Source organism: Callospermophilus lateralis, chromosome 2 (assembly GCF_048772815.1).
Source record: "Callospermophilus lateralis isolate mCalLat2 chromosome 2, mCalLat2.hap1, whole genome shotgun sequence".
Taxonomy (NCBI): Eukaryota; Metazoa; Chordata; class Mammalia; order Rodentia; family Sciuridae; genus Callospermophilus; species Callospermophilus lateralis.
This window is the reverse complement of record NC_135306.1, coordinates 203,528,715-203,547,225: the sequence shown is the minus strand read 5'-3', so window position 1 is coordinate 203,547,225 and position 18,511 is coordinate 203,528,715. Positions and strand designations below refer to the sequence as shown.

At 48.6% G+C, this 18,511-nt stretch overlaps 1 protein-coding gene across 2 annotated transcripts; it reads right to left on the bottom strand.

Annotated features, from left to right (window-relative positions):
• Positions 1–1,198: 1,198 nt before the first annotated feature.
• Naa40 (N-alpha-acetyltransferase 40, NatD catalytic subunit) lies at positions 1,199–18,055 on the bottom strand. 2 transcript variants are annotated; one of them, XM_076844724.2, is made up of 8 exons: positions 17,868–18,055; positions 11,038–11,133; positions 9,825–9,877; positions 5,723–5,818; positions 5,478–5,636; positions 5,242–5,325; positions 4,010–4,087; positions 1,199–3,747 (listed from the first exon to the last, which is right to left on the bottom strand). In XM_076844724.2, exons 1-8 carry the CDS (start codon positions 17,871–17,873, stop codon positions 3,606–3,608), a joined length of 714 nt encoding a protein of 237 aa, XP_076700839.1. In that variant the 5' UTR covers positions 17,874–18,055; the 3' UTR covers positions 1,199–3,605. The 2 variants fall into 2 exon arrangements, with proteins under 2 accessions (XP_076700839.1, XP_076700840.1); XM_076844725.2 differs by lacking the exons at positions 9,825–9,877; positions 17,868–18,055 and having other exon boundaries at positions 11,038–11,108.
• Positions 18,056–18,511: the final 456 nt, after the last annotated feature.

Genomic DNA, 18,511 nt, shown 5'->3' with positions numbered 1-18,511 from the left:
AGGAGGTGGCCCTTGGCAACGCCCTTCCAGCTTTGGCTCTACTGTGCAACAGAGGATGGACACTTAAAGAAAACTGAGCTGGGCAAAGTGGCACGTGTCTGTCTGCAATCCCTGAAACTTGGAGGCTGAGGCATGAGGATCACAAGTTCAAGGCCAGCCTTGGCAATTTAGTGAGACTGGGCAACTTAAGTGAGACCCTGACTCAAAAAAAAAAAAAAAAAAAAAAAGGGAGGGAGGGAGGGAGGAAGGAAGGAAGGAAGGAAGGAAGGAAGGAAGGAAACTTCTGCTTGGGATTGAGACTTCCTTAAAGGAACAAAGAATCTGTGTGGCCAGGGGCAGAATTTTGTCAAGTTATATCATTAGACCAGCAAATCACTCTCCCTTCCCAAGGGTCACAATACCTTTCTTTGGACCTCAAAGACAGACACCAGCAGGAACCATCCTCTGGGTGCACCCCCACCCACAGGAAAGGGGGCACAATCTACAAAGAGGTACCCACTGACAGCCATTAACCCCACTCCTCTTTCCCCAAACACTTCATGTATCAGAGGCTCCACTGGCCTTCCTCTCCACCTAACATGTGCAAATCACCAAGGAGTAAGGTGAAGCTGGCCCTTCCTTTGTCCACAGGAAGTGCATTTAAGCTCCAGCTCAATGGCCCACTTCCTGTCTCCCCTCCTAGCAAGCCCTAGCCCAGGAACTGGCAGGAGCCCCTCAGGGCAGACTGGCTGATCCTCTCCTGGCTCATAACTTTCTGGCCCTTCAGTCCTGACATTTACCCTTCCTTTAAGCCTTTGTCCCCCAGGACAGGGAAGAGAGGAGGTATCTTTTTCAGAGACCAAGAATATTTTGAGTAACCCAAAAAAGTAAAAGAGAGGAAACAAGCACTATCTATTAAATTCCACACATGGACACTGGAACTTATGCTTGACTGCAAATGTCAAATGTCACAATGCTTGGCTTAGGATTTGCTCCAGGATATAGAGTAGACACCCCTCAGTAGGACATCCAGAACTTCTGGGAAGTGACACAAACACATACATTTAGTCTCTGTTCCCACCTCTGGCTGTTTGCCCCAGACACCCAGCCTGCCTTCCCAAGAAGGGGCATGGAGCCAGTCTAGCCACGTGCCTCCCAAGGTTTAGGCCCAGTGCTTGCTGCCCGTGGCACCCCAGCATCTGGAAGCCATCCCAGCAGCTGAACAAAGTGTCTTTTATTTGTGACATACAAATACAACCAATGCAAAAAAGAGATCACTTTTCCCTTTGATTCCAGTGATAACAAGTTGCTAAAGAAAAAAGATATATATCAAGAAGTTTATCTTCCAAGTTTCCTCTAAAAAAACCACAAAGGGTTAAAAAGAACCATACATATCTGACACCAACAAATAACCTGAAATAGAGCAGATACAACTTAAAAAAAAAAAAAAAACTTAAAATATATCTTAACATGCCCCAAACAAAAAAACAACAACAAAAAAGGCCTGCTGTTTCTCAAAACCAAGACCCAAGGGAGGTGGAAACCGCCATCTGAGACATGAGGGCCCATCACCCACACCTGCAGTCTCAGCCAGTGGCTAACCTCCCAGCCTAACCTCCCGATGTCACCTCTAGGACATGGCCTGCAGAGGCTGGGGGAAGCAGGGCATGGCCCTGAGCACCCCATTACCAATGACTGGAAAGAGACAACATAAATTGAGCTCACCTCAAATGAGGTCTATACTGGGGGTTCCTTTTGGTCCCCTTGAGTGGGAGGTATCAGAAATTCATGATCTAAGACAATAAATATTTAGCACTCTGTACTTTGAGACAGGGATCAGACTCTTCCTAAACGTGCTCTTGTTGTTTTGTGATTCTTAGGAGTTTGCCAACCCCTACCCAAAAAGTTCAACTCTCACTGGGGTAAAACTCTGGGGAGCCAGCAGGCAAGGCGACCGTGGCCGTATCCAGTGTAAAGCTGCAAGGCCCTCTCCCAGGAGTGCCAGGCCCGCTGCTGGTGGGGTGGAGAGCAGCACCAGGCACTCAGCAGAGGCCAGGCTGGGAAGCGAGGCCTCATGAGCACAGGCTATATGCAGGCAGGACTCTGGGTGAGAAGCAAGGACCACTCTAATGAGATCTGCCAGGACAGACCACCTGAGTAAGGGCAGAGGGTGGAGTGAGCAGACTCCAGCAGCAGAGGGGCTGACAGACCCCCTAGGAGACAACTGCACAAAGGCTAGAACCTTCACGACATTCCCTGAAGCAAAGCTTGGGACGTCAAAAGGGAGGTGTTAGGTGCTTTTTCCTGGATAAAGATTTGGTTTTTCTTCTGGAAGAGGAACAAGGCCTAGAGATCAGGATGAGTGTAAGTTCAGAGCCCACATCCTCTACACCTCTAAGAAGGCCTTCTCCTCCCACTGCTCCAACCTGCTGACACAGGATGACACCAGAGAGAGAAAAGCAAAGCAGCTGTTTGGGCCACTGAAGGGCATTCCTGCTGCAGTTGAGCTGTGGCTCGGCTTGACCAGGACAGTGGCACCAGTGCCTCACTGAAACAGTGAGGGGTGAGGCTGGGGGTGCAGGCAGAGGGGCCTGCTGCTGGCTGGGGGCTCTCTGAAGAGGGAGGACAGCGGTGGGAGGGACATCCCACCTTCAGAGAGATATCAGCACCAACAGGTGAGAGGAAAGTATCAACTACACCAGGAACAAGGGATCCTTCTGGGGGAAGACAAGAGGCTCCCTGATGTTACTCCCCCCTTGAGACTAAGAACAGAGGTATCTGGGGTGGAGCAAGAGGCAGGGGAGAAAGTGTGGAGAGGGCAATGGAGAGGAACAGGCAGGGCCTCTGGCTTTCTTCTTGAATTAAAAGCTCAAGTCACCGCCATGAGATCAAGAGGTCAAGCTTAGAATGCAGCAAAGTCTAAGAGCCCAGAGAAGCAGGCATCCCCATGGCAGCCCCCAGGACACCTGGTGCTGGTCCTGTCTGCCCTCCCTGACAGCAAAGGAGAGAGGCAGCCTTCCGGTTGGCCGGTCCCTGGACAACTCCACTCTGTGGATCTACAAGCACGTGGCTAGAAAGAGCTTCCCTGTATCTTGGCGTAGAAGGCCTATGCAGTCTCCACGCGAGCGCCATCCATGAGATCGAGGAGTAAGGGAGCCAGGGTCTCTCTGAAGCCTTGCTTTGCACTTGGATCATACAAAGTCCAGTCCTCTTTGGGGCCCAGCAGACCCCAGACCAGGACTCTTAAAACTTTCACAAGAGTGGATAAAACATTCCATTTGTCCAGGGAAGGGGAAGGTCCATCAGGAATCCAACTGTGGGGAAGTAGGGGAACCTTCTGAGTGGAGTGAGGAGGCAGCCACAAGAAAGGAGCTTCCCGCCGGCCCGCAGTGGTCTTCCTGTAGCACCCTCTCCCTCCATTCCCTCCTGGCACTCTGCTCTTCCAAGACAGAGGAGAAGGGGCAGCGTGGACCACTCCTCCCCAGGGTTCTGTGCTCTCAGGGTGCCACCTGGTACATACAGGGTTGAGGAGACCACAGCTCTGAGGGCACCTGGCAAGTGACGTGAGACCAGGGGAGAAGACAGGCCTTAGGAGAGCAGGTTCTGACATAAGTGGCTCTGGGAGTTCAGTGACAGCAGCCGCCACAGTGCCCACCTGCGTGGGAGTGCTGGCTGTCCCCAAACTTGGTTCTCCGGCTCAGGATCTCATAGGAGCAGTCTTCCCCACAGCAGCCAGACATGCTGGGAGAAGAGTCATCAATTTCAAATCTGCAAGGTAGACAGGAGAAAGAGTTGATTGCAGGCAGCTGAATGCCTTCCTCCCTAGCCTGAGAACTTTCCAACAGTGCCACTGATGAGACCCTGGAACCAATGTGCAAGGGACTAAGTCAAAGGACACTGATGTACTATCTTACCAATGCCAACCTCCCATGCCCCAATGGACTGTGAATGGGGGCTGGAACCAGGAATGTCGCACAGGGACAGTGCCTCTGACCACCCAGAAGGACCACATCAGGGCCCAGCTCCTTACTGTAGTGCTTCTCGGAAGAACTGGTAGGCACCGTGATTGTGTTTAAATACTGTTAGCATCACCTTCTTCATCTGTGTACTGCAAGAAAGCAGAATAGGAGCTTAAGAAGCTTTTCTCTTTTCTTTTTCTTTTGGTACTTGGGATTTAAGGCACGGGCGCTTTACCACTGAGCCATCCCAGCTGCCCCCCGACCTTTTTTAAAGGATAGTCTTACCAAGTTACCTAGGGCCTCACTAAGTTGCTGAGGCTGGCTTTGAACTAGCAATCCTCCTGCCTCAGCCTCTTGAGTAGATGAGAATACAGGCCTGCGCCACCGTGCCCAGCAGAGCAAGTACTTTTTAGAAAGAGTCAAGGCCATGCCTCCTCTCCCTCATGTCCTTGCTACTTTTCCCTAAAATTAACCCAAAAGGAGTCCCCAGTCTCTTGTCCAGCCTGCAAAGACCCTGGGTACTACAGCACACAGTGTTTCCCTCCACAGCAGGGTGGTCAGACTGCGCCAGGATCTTCCCTATCCTTTCTCTGTAGCCCCATTACTTAGGCTCAGAACTCAGCACAGATCAGGCCCTGAAAAGATGCTCCCAGGGCTGGGGCTGGGGTTCAGCAGCAAAGCACTTGCCTAGCACAGGTGAGGCACTGGGTTCAATTCTCAGCACCACATATAAATAAATAAATTAAATAAAGGTCCACTGACAACTTAAAGAGATGCTCCCCGCTCTGAACTGAAGGACAAAACTGGAGTCCAGCAAGGCAAGGAGCAGGATACTGAACAGATTCTAGATGCTGTCTCCAGAACATTCCTATGATTTGTCCTCCAAGGAGACTCAAAGAATAGTGGACTCAGAGGCAACTCTTTCCAACTGACCCACACAGGACCTCCTAAGAAGGTGGCCCTTTTAAGGTCCTTACTTAGCACCTGGATGGCCATCTTAAGTGACAGCCGCCATTTTAAGAAAAATTCTGCTTTCCCTTGGGCATTCCTGAGAAAGGCTCACCACTTTCTTATACCAATCTCATCCTTAACTACCCACATTAGGACCTGCCCAGCTTTAATCCCTGAGCCTGCCCCATAAAAATCCTGAACCCCAAGCCTGTTTCGCCTCTCTCCGTCTTTGAGAGATGGCCTTTATTTGTCAGCTCTGAAAAATAAACTCTCGTGTGGATCTCTGCCTGGTCTCCATCTTTCACTTCTCACTCACCGTCTCCAGGTTCCTCACTTTCTTTTCAGCCCTTACCTGTTGGCCATAAGCTGCAGGATCTGTATGAGGAACTTCCCCAGGCCTTTCCGCCGCACTTTGCTCTCCAACTGCACTTCATAGCTGGAATAAGGAAGCAGAGGGTGAGTGCAGGTTGCTGCATGAAGGGGCTGCAAGGCCCATCAGAGGAGCCTGCAACCCCTGCAGCCCAGACCCAAAGGCTTTTGCCAGGTGGTCTCCTCCCCTTGGCTGCGCCCCCAGGCCCTGGCTCCTACCAGTACAGGACTTCATCCCCGCACTCCACGTCAAATCGGAAGTGAGAAAAGGCAACAGGCACAGAACTGTTCTCCCAAGCAATGAGATACCACGCTCGGTCGTCCGTCATTTCCTCCCGTTTCTCTCGGTCTTTCCAGCCCCACTCGCTCTGCTCATACCTGAGGAATTCAGGAGCAGTCAGAACAGGAAGGCTTGGGGAAAAGCCAGCTGGGAACAAGGCTCCCCTCTGGTCAGCCCTGCTTACATGGTTTGCATATTCGTTTTGGTCAGGTCAAACGCCCAGTCCACGGTGGCTGGCTCCAGTCCAGACACCCGCTTACATTCAATGGAGACATTCAACCTGAGAAGAAGACAGGGAGGTGTGAGAGCTGGTCGAGTCTGTGCTCCTGCCAGGGCACTGCATTCCACCCTGCAACTCTGACAGAGAGGTGCGCCTGATTTCAGTTACCATTTTGGGTTGGATATGTGGTGTCCCCCAAAAGCTCAGGTGCAAGAATGTTCAGGAGTGACATGACAGGGTTGTGAGTTGTAATCTAATCTGTGGTAACCCCCCACTATGGATCAACTGGGTGGTAACTGGAGCAGGTATGAAGTGGCTGGAAAAGGGAGGTCACTGGCTTCTGTTCTGTCCCTGGTGAGCAGAGCTCTCTGCTTCCTGATCACCTTGTCCAGAGCTGCTGTCCTCCTCTAGCCCTTCAGCCATGATGCGCTGCCTCACCTCAGCCCAGGGCAATGGAGTCAGCCCTCTGTGAACTGAGACCTCTGAAATCATAAGCCCCAAATAGACTTCTCCTCCACATTGTTCTTGTCAGGTCTTTTGGTCAGAGAGACAGAAAAAAGCTGACTAAAACACTCTCCCAAGAGAAGCCAAGGTGACTCGAGACATGACTGAAGAAGGTGCCTGGGCTGAAAACTAAGCCTTTCAGGCGGAGATCAACAACTGTCATTGCCACACCTGCCACCTAACCAGAGGGCCCTTCTCCTGCCTCCCCTGCCGGGTCCTTATCAGATTCAGTACTCTGTCAACCTCTTGTTCCTCTCTGCTACCTCTACTGCTCTTTTCCTAGCCACTGGGCCTCTTGTTTTGTTATAAACACTAGTGTCTGTTTGTCCCTTAGCTCCTGCCTTCAGGCATTCTTCCTGTTGCTTTAATTCTGCACTGACTATTGCTGGGCTCCCACAGGCTCTCTTCCTTCTCATCTATACCAACCTGGCCTTCAAAACCAATTGGGTGACTCTGGGTCCTTCAAGGCAACTACAGTTCAATACCCCTCAAGAAGACCCACCTGCCTCTTCATCTGAGGACTCGGGGTATTCTCAGTTGATTAAAGAGGGTAGTACAGGGTGTAATCCACCATTGTTTTCCTAAACTAACAAATTCTATAGGTATTAAGGTATTTGTTTCTTTCCTTTTTTTAGTCCTGGGGATTGAACCCAGGGATACTTTACCTCTGAGCTATATCACCAACCCTTTTTATTTTACTTTGAGACAAGGTCTCACCCAAATTGCTGAGGCTGGCCTCAAACTTGTGATACTCCTGCCTCAGCCTCCAGAGTTGCTGGGATTACAGGCATGTGCCACCATGCCTGGCAGGTATGTTTCTAAAGGAAATTTAAGGGCTGGGGATGTGGCTCAAGTGGTAGTGCGCTCGCCTGGCATGCGTGTGGCCCGGGTTCGATCCTCAGCACCACATACAAACAAAGATGTTGTGTCAGCCGATAACTAAAAAAAAATAAATAAATATTAAAAATTCTCTCTCTAAAAAAAAAAAAAATAAATAAAGGAAATTTAAGTAAAATAAAGTTAAACTCCCCAGTAAATCTATGAAATGACATTCTATAAGTAACGACATTCTGGACAGCTACTTTTCCTTTCTTTCTTTATAGTGAAAAACTTACTTTGGAGTCAGGAGGCAGTAATGACACCTATCACATTGCTAGGACCACTCCCAGCCACCTCCACCTTCATCCAGATCTGTAGCCTCTAAAGCTCCCAAGTGGTACATTCCACCTCTGAGAGGCAAAGCAGCACCCATTGTGAATGGACTGGAATCAGCAATATGTAAGCCTTTAAGGAGCAACACATCCAAATCTTTCAGGGGCCTCTCATGCCAACTCCAGGGGATGCTCCCACTGGAATTCATCACATCTCAGCTGACTGGCATTGCCCATGTGCTTAGACTAGTAAACGCAGAACCTCCTACCCCTTTAAGAATCTTTCTTTTTAAGTACCAATCACACAGCAGTAAGAATTGCCTCAATACAGCACTGCTTCTGTTTTAGCCATAAAAGGTCCAAAGACCAGTCTGCAGAATTCCTCCACTAAATCTGTGTTCAGTAAGTTTGTGAAAGTAGGAGCATGGCCACAAGAATCACACAAAGTTCCAGGCATCGGAGGAACCCAGAGTCAACTGGTAAGGTGCTTCCAAGTTATTCCCTGTTTCTGGAAGTCAGTGAGAACACAGACATGGAAACGCTAAAGGATACCTCAGGAAGAGATCTCTAAACCATGTCAAAGGACTTCCCAGAAGCTGAAAGACAGTGCCTTCAGGAAGTGTAACATGTTTGCTCACAGATAGGAAGACATCAGAATAAAGGAATACTATGGTGCCATGATACTGTGAAACACATCCACGAAAAGCAAACAACACTGCCAGCTTCATAATTTACAAATCTGTGTCTCTCTTGTTCATTAAAATACTCGTATTTGCTGCTACTTTCTGTACTGAATAGATTGTCCCTCCTCCTTAAAACAACCCTGAAGGTTGGCATCATCATCATCCTAACTGACAAGTAAGAAGATGAGGCTTAAGAATTACAACTGAGGGCTGGGGTTGTGGCTCAGTGATAGAGAGCTCACCTTGCACATGCGAGACCCTGGGTTCGATCCTCAGCACCACATAAAAATAAATAAGTGAAATAAAGGTATTGTGTCCAACTACAACTAAAAAAATAAAAACTTAAAAAAAAAAAAAAAAAAAAAAAAAAAAGAAGTAAAACTGAGGGGCTGGGGCTGTGGCTCAGCGGTAGAGAACTCGCCTAGCATGTACAAGGCCCTGGGTTCAATTCTCAGCACCACATAAAAATAAAGAGATAAAATTAAAAAAAAAAAAGAAGAAGAACAAATGAATTACCCACGTAGGTTTAATAAGAGGCTCTGCTATGATTCAACCCATATTCCCGGGAAGCCACAAACCCTGTTTCCTCAAGCCAAGATATTCCATTTCAGAAATTTAACTCAGCAACACCATCTCAGGTAAAACAGATTATGCTTCCTATTTTCTAAAACCAAAGGACCTAAAACAAGAGAGGGCCTTTAATCCAGATCATACAGCAAATCAAATCAGGAGTCACAACAATTAATACTTATCTAACTTTCAGTGTGCCCCAGGAAGCAATCCACCTGACAACCCCCCGAGGAAAGCTCTATTATCAGGTCAATTTCTGATTAGAAAATTAGGGGACAGGGGTTGGGGTTGTGGCTCAGTGGGAGAGCACTTGCCTAGCATGTGTGAGGAACTGGGTTCGATTCTCAGCACCACATAAAATATATAAAATAAAGATGCTGCAACCAACTAAAATAAATAAATAAACAAACAAACAAATAAATGTCTGGAAAAGAAAGAAAGAAAGGAAGGCATTGTGTTTATCTACAAATGAAAAAAAATTAAAAGAAAATTAGAACACAGAAAAGGTAAATAACTTGTTCAGGGTCACACAGCCACTACAATTATACTATATACTCAGGAAAAATACACTGGACTGGGAATAAAAAGTCCCTTTGGCTGTGAGGGGAAACTCCAGAAACTCAGAAACCTCATTCAACTTCTCTATGCCTCAGTGTCCCATGATGTTCCCATAAAATGAGAATGTCAGCCTGGGCAATTTTCCAAGTTTATTTCAGCTTTTATTATTCTTCTTACAGAGAGAAGAGTTAAGTCCTAAAGGGACATCAATCTGAGATTAAGTGTAAAATCTTTGTCTATTTACCAATTCCTGTGTCACCCTAACGGGGGTGAAGCAACAGAAGGCATTAGCCAATTTCTGCTTTTCCCTTTTCTTTTTTCTCAGTACTAGCAACTGAACCCAGGGCACTCTACCACTGGGCTACGTCCCCAGCCTTTTTTATTTTTTGCTTTTGAGACAGGGTCTCAGTAAGTTGCTAACACTGGCCTTGAACTTTCGATCCTCCTGCCTCAGCCAGCCCACTGAGATTACTGAGATTACAGGTATGCACCACTGCGCCCGGCAATTTCATATCTAGATCTGAGAAAGCCTACTCTAGAGAAGTGAATTCCTGAAGACAATCAAGGAGACAACTTCTGAGAATGCTAAATACGACTCACCCATTCCGGTCATATTTCTTGAACACTGGGAAAGCCTCCAGAGGGTCTCCAAGCTGTGGAGGGAAAGGAGAGGAGTAGCACAGACAGGTGGGTGGAAGTGCTGGCCCTGCCCCCAAATCCCTGCTGCCTGACAGTAGGATGCCACAGGGACTCCTGAGGGGAGGAGAGCTCCTGGCCCCAGAAGCCAGCCTTCCCAGGGCCCTCCATCTGCCTAAATTCTGAAATTACATGGAGGAGGGAAACTTTGGTCAAGAGGCACAGGAGTTAAGTTTAGCTTCACCTGACAGGGTAAGAACAGACTTCACTGGCCTATGGGGCAGAATACTGCTCACAGTACAGCTTACACAGAGGCCACAGGATTTGCTCACAATACAGCTAACACAGAGGCCAAAGGATTTGCTCCTATCTTCACCTACTCAAATCTCCAAATTGAAAAATCAGTCCGAAGCTGTGTTCTTGTAGATGTGCAATTTTGATTATGAGAGAACTACAAGAATAATAAAAAGGAGCTGGGTACAGTGGCACACGCCTATAATTCCAGTTACACGGGAGGATGGCAAGTTCAAGGCCATCCTGGGCAACTTAGCATGACCTGCTTCAAAATAAAAAATAAAAAGAGCTGGGGATGTAGCTCAGTGGCAGAGCATCATTGGATTCAATCTGAAGTACTACAAAATAAAAACAAATAAATAAAAATAAAAGAATAACAAAAGGTGAGATATGGGCTAGGGCAGAAGGATGGTCAGAATTTCTCAGGTTCAGTTTGGAGGCTGTGGCTACCAGGTTGCTCCCAGTCAGCCCATCTGGTGCCGATTCACAGACACTCCTCCTGTGATTGGGGCCCCTGGAGGATTAGGTTGCTGCATCCCCTTGGCCCAGCACAGCCTGAACAGTCAATGAATGTCTGCAGGAATGAATGAGAAAACTCATACCATGTTTCACTAGGGAGGAATTCTCCCCAAAATGCGAACTCCTAACAAAAATTTCTCGAGGCTCTCTACTATCAGTAAGAGAAGCTGCCACTGCCACTGGGATCCACATCTCTTTGTACAACTGGGCCAACTGCTGGCACCTCTTTCCAACTCTCCCTCAGCAGACAGGAGGCAGAGGACGGGTGGGCAGTGTCACGATTCTGCCACACGGTGGCACCAAAAGAAGTCAAATTTAAAAGCAAGCTGAAGTTCCAATAGGCAGAAGTGAAAAGAAGAGTCACCCTGTTGGCGGCATCCACTTTGGCACAGACAGCATCCATGGCTGCACGCTCCTCCAGCCGCTTCTGCTTCTTCTCCTTTGCTTTGCTTGACTTTCTCTGCAACAGGGAAAAGCCACACTGGTTGGAGGAGCTGAGGCCTAGCAAAGAAAAGACTTGACTTTCCTTTTGAGAAATCAAAAGGGTCCCTGCGACCACAGGCCTGGCCCAGCAGCAGGAAGCCTCCCACCCAGAAGGCCAAACACTTGGAGTGTGACTTAAACAGGGAACACTGTTTCCTTGTCATGAGCCCTAAGCGGTGTCACTAGACTTCCTTTCAAGAAGAATACTGACCCCAATCACTGTGAGGACCCTGCAGCAGAGCAGGCCCCCAGCAGTGATGAATATCCACTCGTGTGCTCCCTCGTGAGGAGGAAATACCCAATTTCAAGCCCATTCGGGGCAGCTTTCAGGGAGATGGCATCTGAGGTAGCCACTAACAGCTGTTTCTAAGTGTAAGTTTATGCAAAGACTTTTGGGTATCTTCTGGCCATAAGAGATAAAGGTATGATTGGGGGTAGTCCTGTGGGAGCTAGGTCACCTTTCAGAGCAAGAACCAGGGAATTGTGAATACAGAGCCATTCCCAGCAGCCCTTCTCAGTGTTAGGCATACTGTGCACTTAGCGATGAGGGCAGAGTGAAGGGCCCCAAGGGGTTCGCCTCAGGCCAAAGGTGATGCTGCCAGTCAGCAGGACGAAGTGGTGGGTACACAGCAGCAGGGAAGGATAAAAGGGAGGCTCCCTGAGCAGAGGGGCAAACAGCAAGCTGCCCACAGCTATAGATCCTGTTCTGAGGCTAACATGAGGTTCTCTCTTCCTCTGGTGAAGAGCCAGGCTCGGGATTCTGACACAGATCCTGCAAAGCCTCCTGTCCCTCTAGGTCCTAGGAGGACATGGCCCTTCTCTGAAGCCCCTTCCCTGGTCTGAGAGAAAGGTTCCTAATACCTCCATGATGGTATTAACACCAAGATGGTTATATGACAGGTGCTCAAAAAATGATGGTTCTCATTCTCACAAGGACCAGACAGCACAGCAGAGGAACTGACCCACCCAGTCCAAGTACCCCAAAGGCCTGGGCAAGCTGGTTCTGCTCTTACCAACAGCATGGCCTCTCCAACACCAGCCTTCCTCTCCCAGAGCTCACTGGAGAAAGGTTTTGACAACCCACAATTACAGTCTAGCCTTGACACTGGCCCCAGGAAAGGACACACAGCGATTAACATGCGCTTGAGTTAAAAGAACCAGCTGCTAGGAAAAGTTTCTCAGGATAAATTCTGCCCCAGCAAATTTCTAAGAAATGATACCGCTTAACTCCTATTTCAAACAACAAGAAGCAGAGCCCAGACATCAGGAATTCACAGGGATTGATCTTAGAAGCACAAATCCCACCAGAGCCAGCTAGTAACTGTCTGGCTGAGCGCTTTTTGCAAAAGGCAGTCTAGATCCCATTTTTCAGCTGCCTAGAGGAAAGAACAAACAGAAAATAGCCTGTCCTCAAGAGGCTGCAATCCAGATGCAGACCCACTCTCTCTCTACCTCAGGTAGTTTTACAACTTCCATATTTTTCTCTGTGAATTTAGGTTGTAAGACAACATTCAGACATTCACAGATTGCAAAGTACTTGCAAAAACATTATGTCACTCAGTTGCAGAGTGCTTGCTAAGCATGCCCAAGGCCCCAGGTTCAATCACTAATACCTCAAAACAAACAAACAAAAACTCAGTGTGCAATTCAAATTCCAGAGCAGAAACCATCACCTCCCTTTACACATTAGGAAACTGAGGCTCAAGGCCAGGAGTGGTGGCAAATACCTATAATCCCAGCAAGTTGGATGGCTGAGACAAGACGATCAAAAGTTCGAGGCTAGTCTTTGCAACTTAGTGAGACCATGTCTCAAAATAAAAAGGGCTCAATGGTAGGCAACCCTGGGTTCAATCCCCAGAACTGCAAAATAATAATAATAATGATCATGATGATAATGGAAACTGATGCTCAAAGAGATGAAGTGACTCTCCTGCACAGTAAGTGCCTGAAGGGAGATCCAACCCCAAGAGTGAGGCCATAGATCCAGGGTTTGTTTCACCAGCCCCACTGTCTCCCAGTAGGATAGCCTATGTCTAATGTGATAGGACTCCACTCAGTCATTAAACAAAGATCTTCTCACATCCTGCCAAGACTAGGGGCCTCAGAAGCACTTAGCAGCCCGTTCCTCATTGCCCGTACACCTGGCAACAGCTTGCCAACAGAACACACCTAGGCCCTGCCCTCCACACTGAAGCAGATGGAGAGAAAGCCCAGTCAGAGGGTCTCTGGGGCTGCACAATGGGGCAGAATAACATGAGCTTTAGCATCAACCAGATCAGGCCAATGGCCGTCCTGCCACCCACAGCATGACTTGTGAAAGCAACTCATCTCCAGCAAGACAGTAAAGCTGGACTCATGGAGGAGATGGAGGAAGGTCAGACACCAGCACACCTCTGCAACAGAGGCAAGCTCCCTTCCTCCACCCCTAACACAATGTAGAGCAAAAGATGAAAGGTGCTGGTAGGCAAATGTGACTCCCAGGACCCAGAAAGCATTGAAACTTGGGTTCCCACCGCAGCATCTCATTTCTAAGCAAAAGAAGTAATTCCTAAGCACAAGCAGTAGGAGGGCCACCCAGGCCTCCAGGTGATTTACTGGCTCATTCACACTCAGGAACTGGAAAGCCAGACAATCCTCAGAGTGAGGCATGGTGCTTCTGTGGCCTGAGGCTGAGATAATGGAGTATGCCTTAAGCATTTTGCAGCCTGAAGAACACAGGGCAGAGGTGGGAGGCAGGCTGCAGCAGGCTGAGCCAGGCGAGGGCTCTCCCTCAGACCCAGCAAGCAAGCACCAGGAAGAGTGGTCTCCTACTGTTCCAATTAGCTTTGCCCCTGCCTTGTGGAGGTAAGGCTGTACTGCAGGGACATAGGAAAACACTCCTAATTAAAACGGGAAATAAGTAAGTGAACAGTAAAGCTCATTGTGGCTAAGAGTCTCTCCCAAGGGAACTTTATATAATAAAAGAGTGTAGGCTTTTGAGTTAAGAGACCTGGATTTGATTCTCAGCTCTTTCACTTAATAGCTGTATGACTGTAGGCAATGTAAAACCTTTACAGCAAGTTACTCCGTTTCTCTGAACCTCAGTTTCTTAATCCATAAAATGGGGCTAACAATGCCCACACTATTGGTCAAGAGACTGCTGTGAGGACAAAATGGTATAACACACTGCATATAAAAATCCTTCATACTGTGAAAACAACCAGAGATATGAAAAATTGTGCTCTATATGTGTAATATGAATTGTAATGTACTCTGCTGTCACATATAACAAATAAAATAAATAAAAGCAGAGAGACTCCACTTGCCAGGAACAAACATACCCCAAAGGCAAGACCCCAATGCCCACCTCCTCCAGCCACACCTTACTCGCCTTCAGTTTCCACTCAATCCCATCAGGGGATTAATTTACTGACTGCATTAAGGATTTCATAACCCAATCAAAAAAATCCTTCATACTAACATCTTTTGTTAGTTACCAGGACCCACTAGTGTTAGCCACTGCCAGTGCTTTCATAAATATCATCTGTTTTGGGGCTGGGGTCATAGCTCAGTTGATGGAGTGCTTGCCTCACATGTACAAGACCCTGGATTCAATCCCCAGCACCACAAAAATAAATAAATAAATATTGTCTGTTTTAATAGGCTGTAGTAGTTCACACCTGCAAACCAGTGATTCAGGAGGTTGAGGCAGAAGGATCGCAATTTCAAAGCCAGCCTCAGCAATTTAGTAAGGCCCTAAGCAATTTATCGAGGTCTTAAGAAACTTAGCAAGACCCTGTCTTAAATAAAAAAAATAAAAACAGGCTGGGGATGTGGCTCAGTGGTTTCAAGCACTGCTGGGTTTAATCTCCAGTACAAAAATAAAAGAAATCTTAAGCTCAGAGAGGCAGAGAAAGGGTCATAGAGCCAGTAAGCAGAGTTCTCAGCAGTCTTCCTACACCTTCCCACTAGACTGCACTCCATGAGGCAGATCTAGATCCACTTTATTTGCCAATGTATACTAGGTGCTCAGCCAACATAAGTACTTAGTTCCTATCTGTTGGATGAATTATCTAAGACTCAAATCTAGGTTTTGAACCACAAAGACCATGCTCCTCCCACTGTATCACATATGATACTTGTTAAAAAGTGCTATATAATCCCAGAGACTTAGCTAAAGCAGGAAGATCCCAAGTTCAGGACCAGTCTCAGCAACTTAAGCAAGACTGTCTCAAAATAAAAAAACAAAAAGAACTGGGGAGCTGGCATGGCAGAGCACGCCTGTAATTTTAGAGATTCAGGACGCTGAAACAGAAGGATCAGAAAGTTCCAGGCCAGTATTAGCAACTTAGTGAGACCCTAACTCAAAATAAAAAAGAGGTAGGGAGCTGGGCTTGGTGGCGTACACCTGTAATCCCAGAGGCTTGGAAGGCTGAGGCAGGAGGATTGCAAGTTGAGATAGCCTCAGCAACTTATCGAGGTCCTATCTCAACACTACTCTCTCTCAACCTGAGGTCAGGAAAAACAGGGCCCTCTACCCAAGCATGACCACTAGGAATAATGAAGTCCTGTCATCAGGTGACAGAAAGTCCCAACTAAAGTAGAATAAGGATAACTGAGAGGGTTCCAGCTCTGCAGCTTTGATTCAAGTAGGATAACTCAAATCTCTCTGTTGCTGTAAGGTGGTGGTAGATGTCATTATTTTTTGCTATTGGGGAGTGACTCCAGGGGTGCTCTACCACGGAACTATACCCCCAGTCCTTTTAGTTTTTACTTTGAGACAGGGTTTTACTATATTGCTCAGTCTGGCTTGTAACATGCTATCCTCCTGCCTCAGCCTCCCAAGCTGCTGGGATTACAGGAATGGGCCACCACAACTAGCTTCTTGCTGAGTTTTAAGCCAGAAGAGACTTTTCAGGGGCTGTTCTAAGAAACATGTCTATAAAGTATAAGTAATAAGACTGGGGCCTAAAGGAAGCAAGGTTTGCAGTATCTCTAAAGCCTGATATTTCAGCTCAACCAATGAAGAAGTGTTAAACCAGAATGGCACTTATCCTTGTTTTTGGCTCAATATTTAATGACTCATTCTGGGTAGACATAAGTGATACTAGAGACACTGGTTTCCTTTAGTTCCAACAGCTGGGGTCTGGGACCTTTATAGGTTAAAGTCTCCAGACTTGATTTTCTAGATATAAAATATACAAGGACCCACTAGTGTCAGACTAGTACTCCAAATTTCTCATCAAAATATGACAAATGTTTGTTGAGGGGGGGTTGGTGTTGGGGATTGAATGCAAGGCCTTGCACATGCTAAGCACATGTTCTACCACTGAGCCACATCCTCAGACCCTAAAAGATTTTTTGTTTTGTTTTGCAGTACTGGGAATGAACCCAGGCCCCCAGGGATCCTAGGCAAGGGCTGTACCACTGAAGGACACCCTCAGCCCTGGAAAATCTGTTTTGACATGGACAAGGCAATTATTTTTGTCTAAAAAGTTATCTGTTCAGTCAATAAATATTTGAGTAAGAGAAAAAAAATCTAGGTTAATAACAGTAGGGACAAATCCAGTGTGTTAAAAATAGCACCAACTTACTTTAGCCCACTCAAGTAAAGGCTGAGAATACAGGCAAAAATAACAACCACTATTTTTGAGGTACCTACTTGGTTATTTACTTCCTTTAACTCCTTTTATCTTCACTAGGACTCTAAGGGGGAGGTATCATCACCCCCAATACATAGGTGAGGAAATTCAAATCCAAAAAGGCCATGTCACTGGCACAATGTCACACTACTAGCCAATGAAGATGGCTAGTAGGGGCACCGAGGCATCTCTGGTTCCAAGTCAGGGTTCCCTTAAGGTGGTGGAAATTCCATGTAAATACCAATAATAGAGGGAACCAGTTATCGTTTTAGGAGAGTGACTGGTACTTCTCAAATTGGGCTTTAGGTGAGCTCAGAAACATGGAATTACTTCTACCTAACCCTATATCTCTATATGCCAGGAAAGGGCACTGAAATATTAGTACCTCCCTGCTATCAGCACAGAACAGGTGGTCAATGGCCATCACCAGCGGTCCATCTTCCCAGCTCACATGCCCACCTTCCCCCATGAAAAGCCACCTGCAGCGCTAAGACGAATGGCAACCGGGCAGGTGGGCCTGCGTGGGACTGGGCAGGAGGAGCACTGTGGAGAGCTTTCAACAGCGCAGCAACGGGCTACACAGAGACTCGAGGAGCAGACTCGAGGAGCGGGAGCCACTGAGGTGGGGTCTGCAGCCCCAGGCACTGCCTGGGTGACCTTGGCCGGGACGCCCTCTTTCCTCCTGGCCTCAGTTTCCTCCCAGCCAGGATTGGCGTCCGAATTGGGCAGCCGCTTTGCCGGTGACAGCCGGGTGATGCGGGACCCCGGGAAGCAGGGGGCTACACCGCGGGGACCCGCGGGTGGGGAGGCCGGTAACGGGTCTCCCAGGCAGGAAGGGGCGGGCATGAAACGAGGGGCAGGGGGCACCGAGGGGGAGGGGCCGGAAAGGGGGGCTCTCGGGATTCCTGGGTTAGGCCGAACTTGGGGACCCTCAGAATGGGGGAGTCGGGTCATGTGGGGGCTGGGGGTCACGTGAGGCCTGAGGGGGCCCGGGTCACGTGAGGAGATTCAAGAAACAATGGGGGCGAAGGGGGCGAGGGTTACGAGGGGCGTCCCTGGACTTCCTGTGCCCTCTCCCTGTCCAACTCACCCCCATGGCGGTGGCAGCGGCGGCGACCCTCGGCTCCTCCTTCACACACTTGCAGACAGGGAGGCGGCAACGGCTGCTGCGGCAGCGGCGGCGGCGACACCAGAGCGGCGGGTCTTGCACTGCGCATGCGCCCCGAGAGCTCCCCCGCGCGCCCTGGCGGGCACCGCGCCGGCGCAGAACGGGAGATGGCCAGCTGGGAGAGCGCGCAGGTGGAGCGCCCGCCAGGCCGGCCGAGGGTCTCGGACCAGCAGGGCGGGCGGCGCAGAGGAGCGTCGCGCTGGGAATGACGTTTCCGTCGGGCCCCGCCTCCTTGTCAGGCTGTGTCTGTAGCTATGGCAACGGCTGCGCGGGGCCTGGCGGAGCGCCCTACCCAGAAGCGCCGCGCAGCTGGGTTGCGAGGTGGGTGGCAGCGCCGCCCTGAGCTCCGTGCCTCCACCGCCCTGCGCGGAGCAGCCGCTTCTACAGGCCAATCGCGTCCCGACCTCTGAAATACCGGCTCCTCCAAAGCCTCTCAGGCACCGCGGAAGACTTTGGAAGCTTTCCCACCTTCCAGAGCTTGGCTCTAGGAATCCTTTTTCTATCCCGAATCCTGTTATTCATTCACCCACCGTCTAATCATTCACTCGCCTTCCATTCATTCGCTC

Excerpts from the sequence above, each read along its gene's own strand:
- Naa40 (XM_076844724.2), bottom strand. Across the intron at positions 5,819-9,824 it reads AAGAAATATGACCGGAATGG|GTTGAATGTCTCCATTGAAT; the intron begins GTGAGTCGTATT and ends TCTTCTTCTCAG. Across the intron at positions 5,326-5,477 it reads GGGGATGAAGTCCTGTACTG|CTATGAAGTGCAGTTGGAGA; the intron begins GTAGGAGCCAGG and ends TCCTTATTCCAG.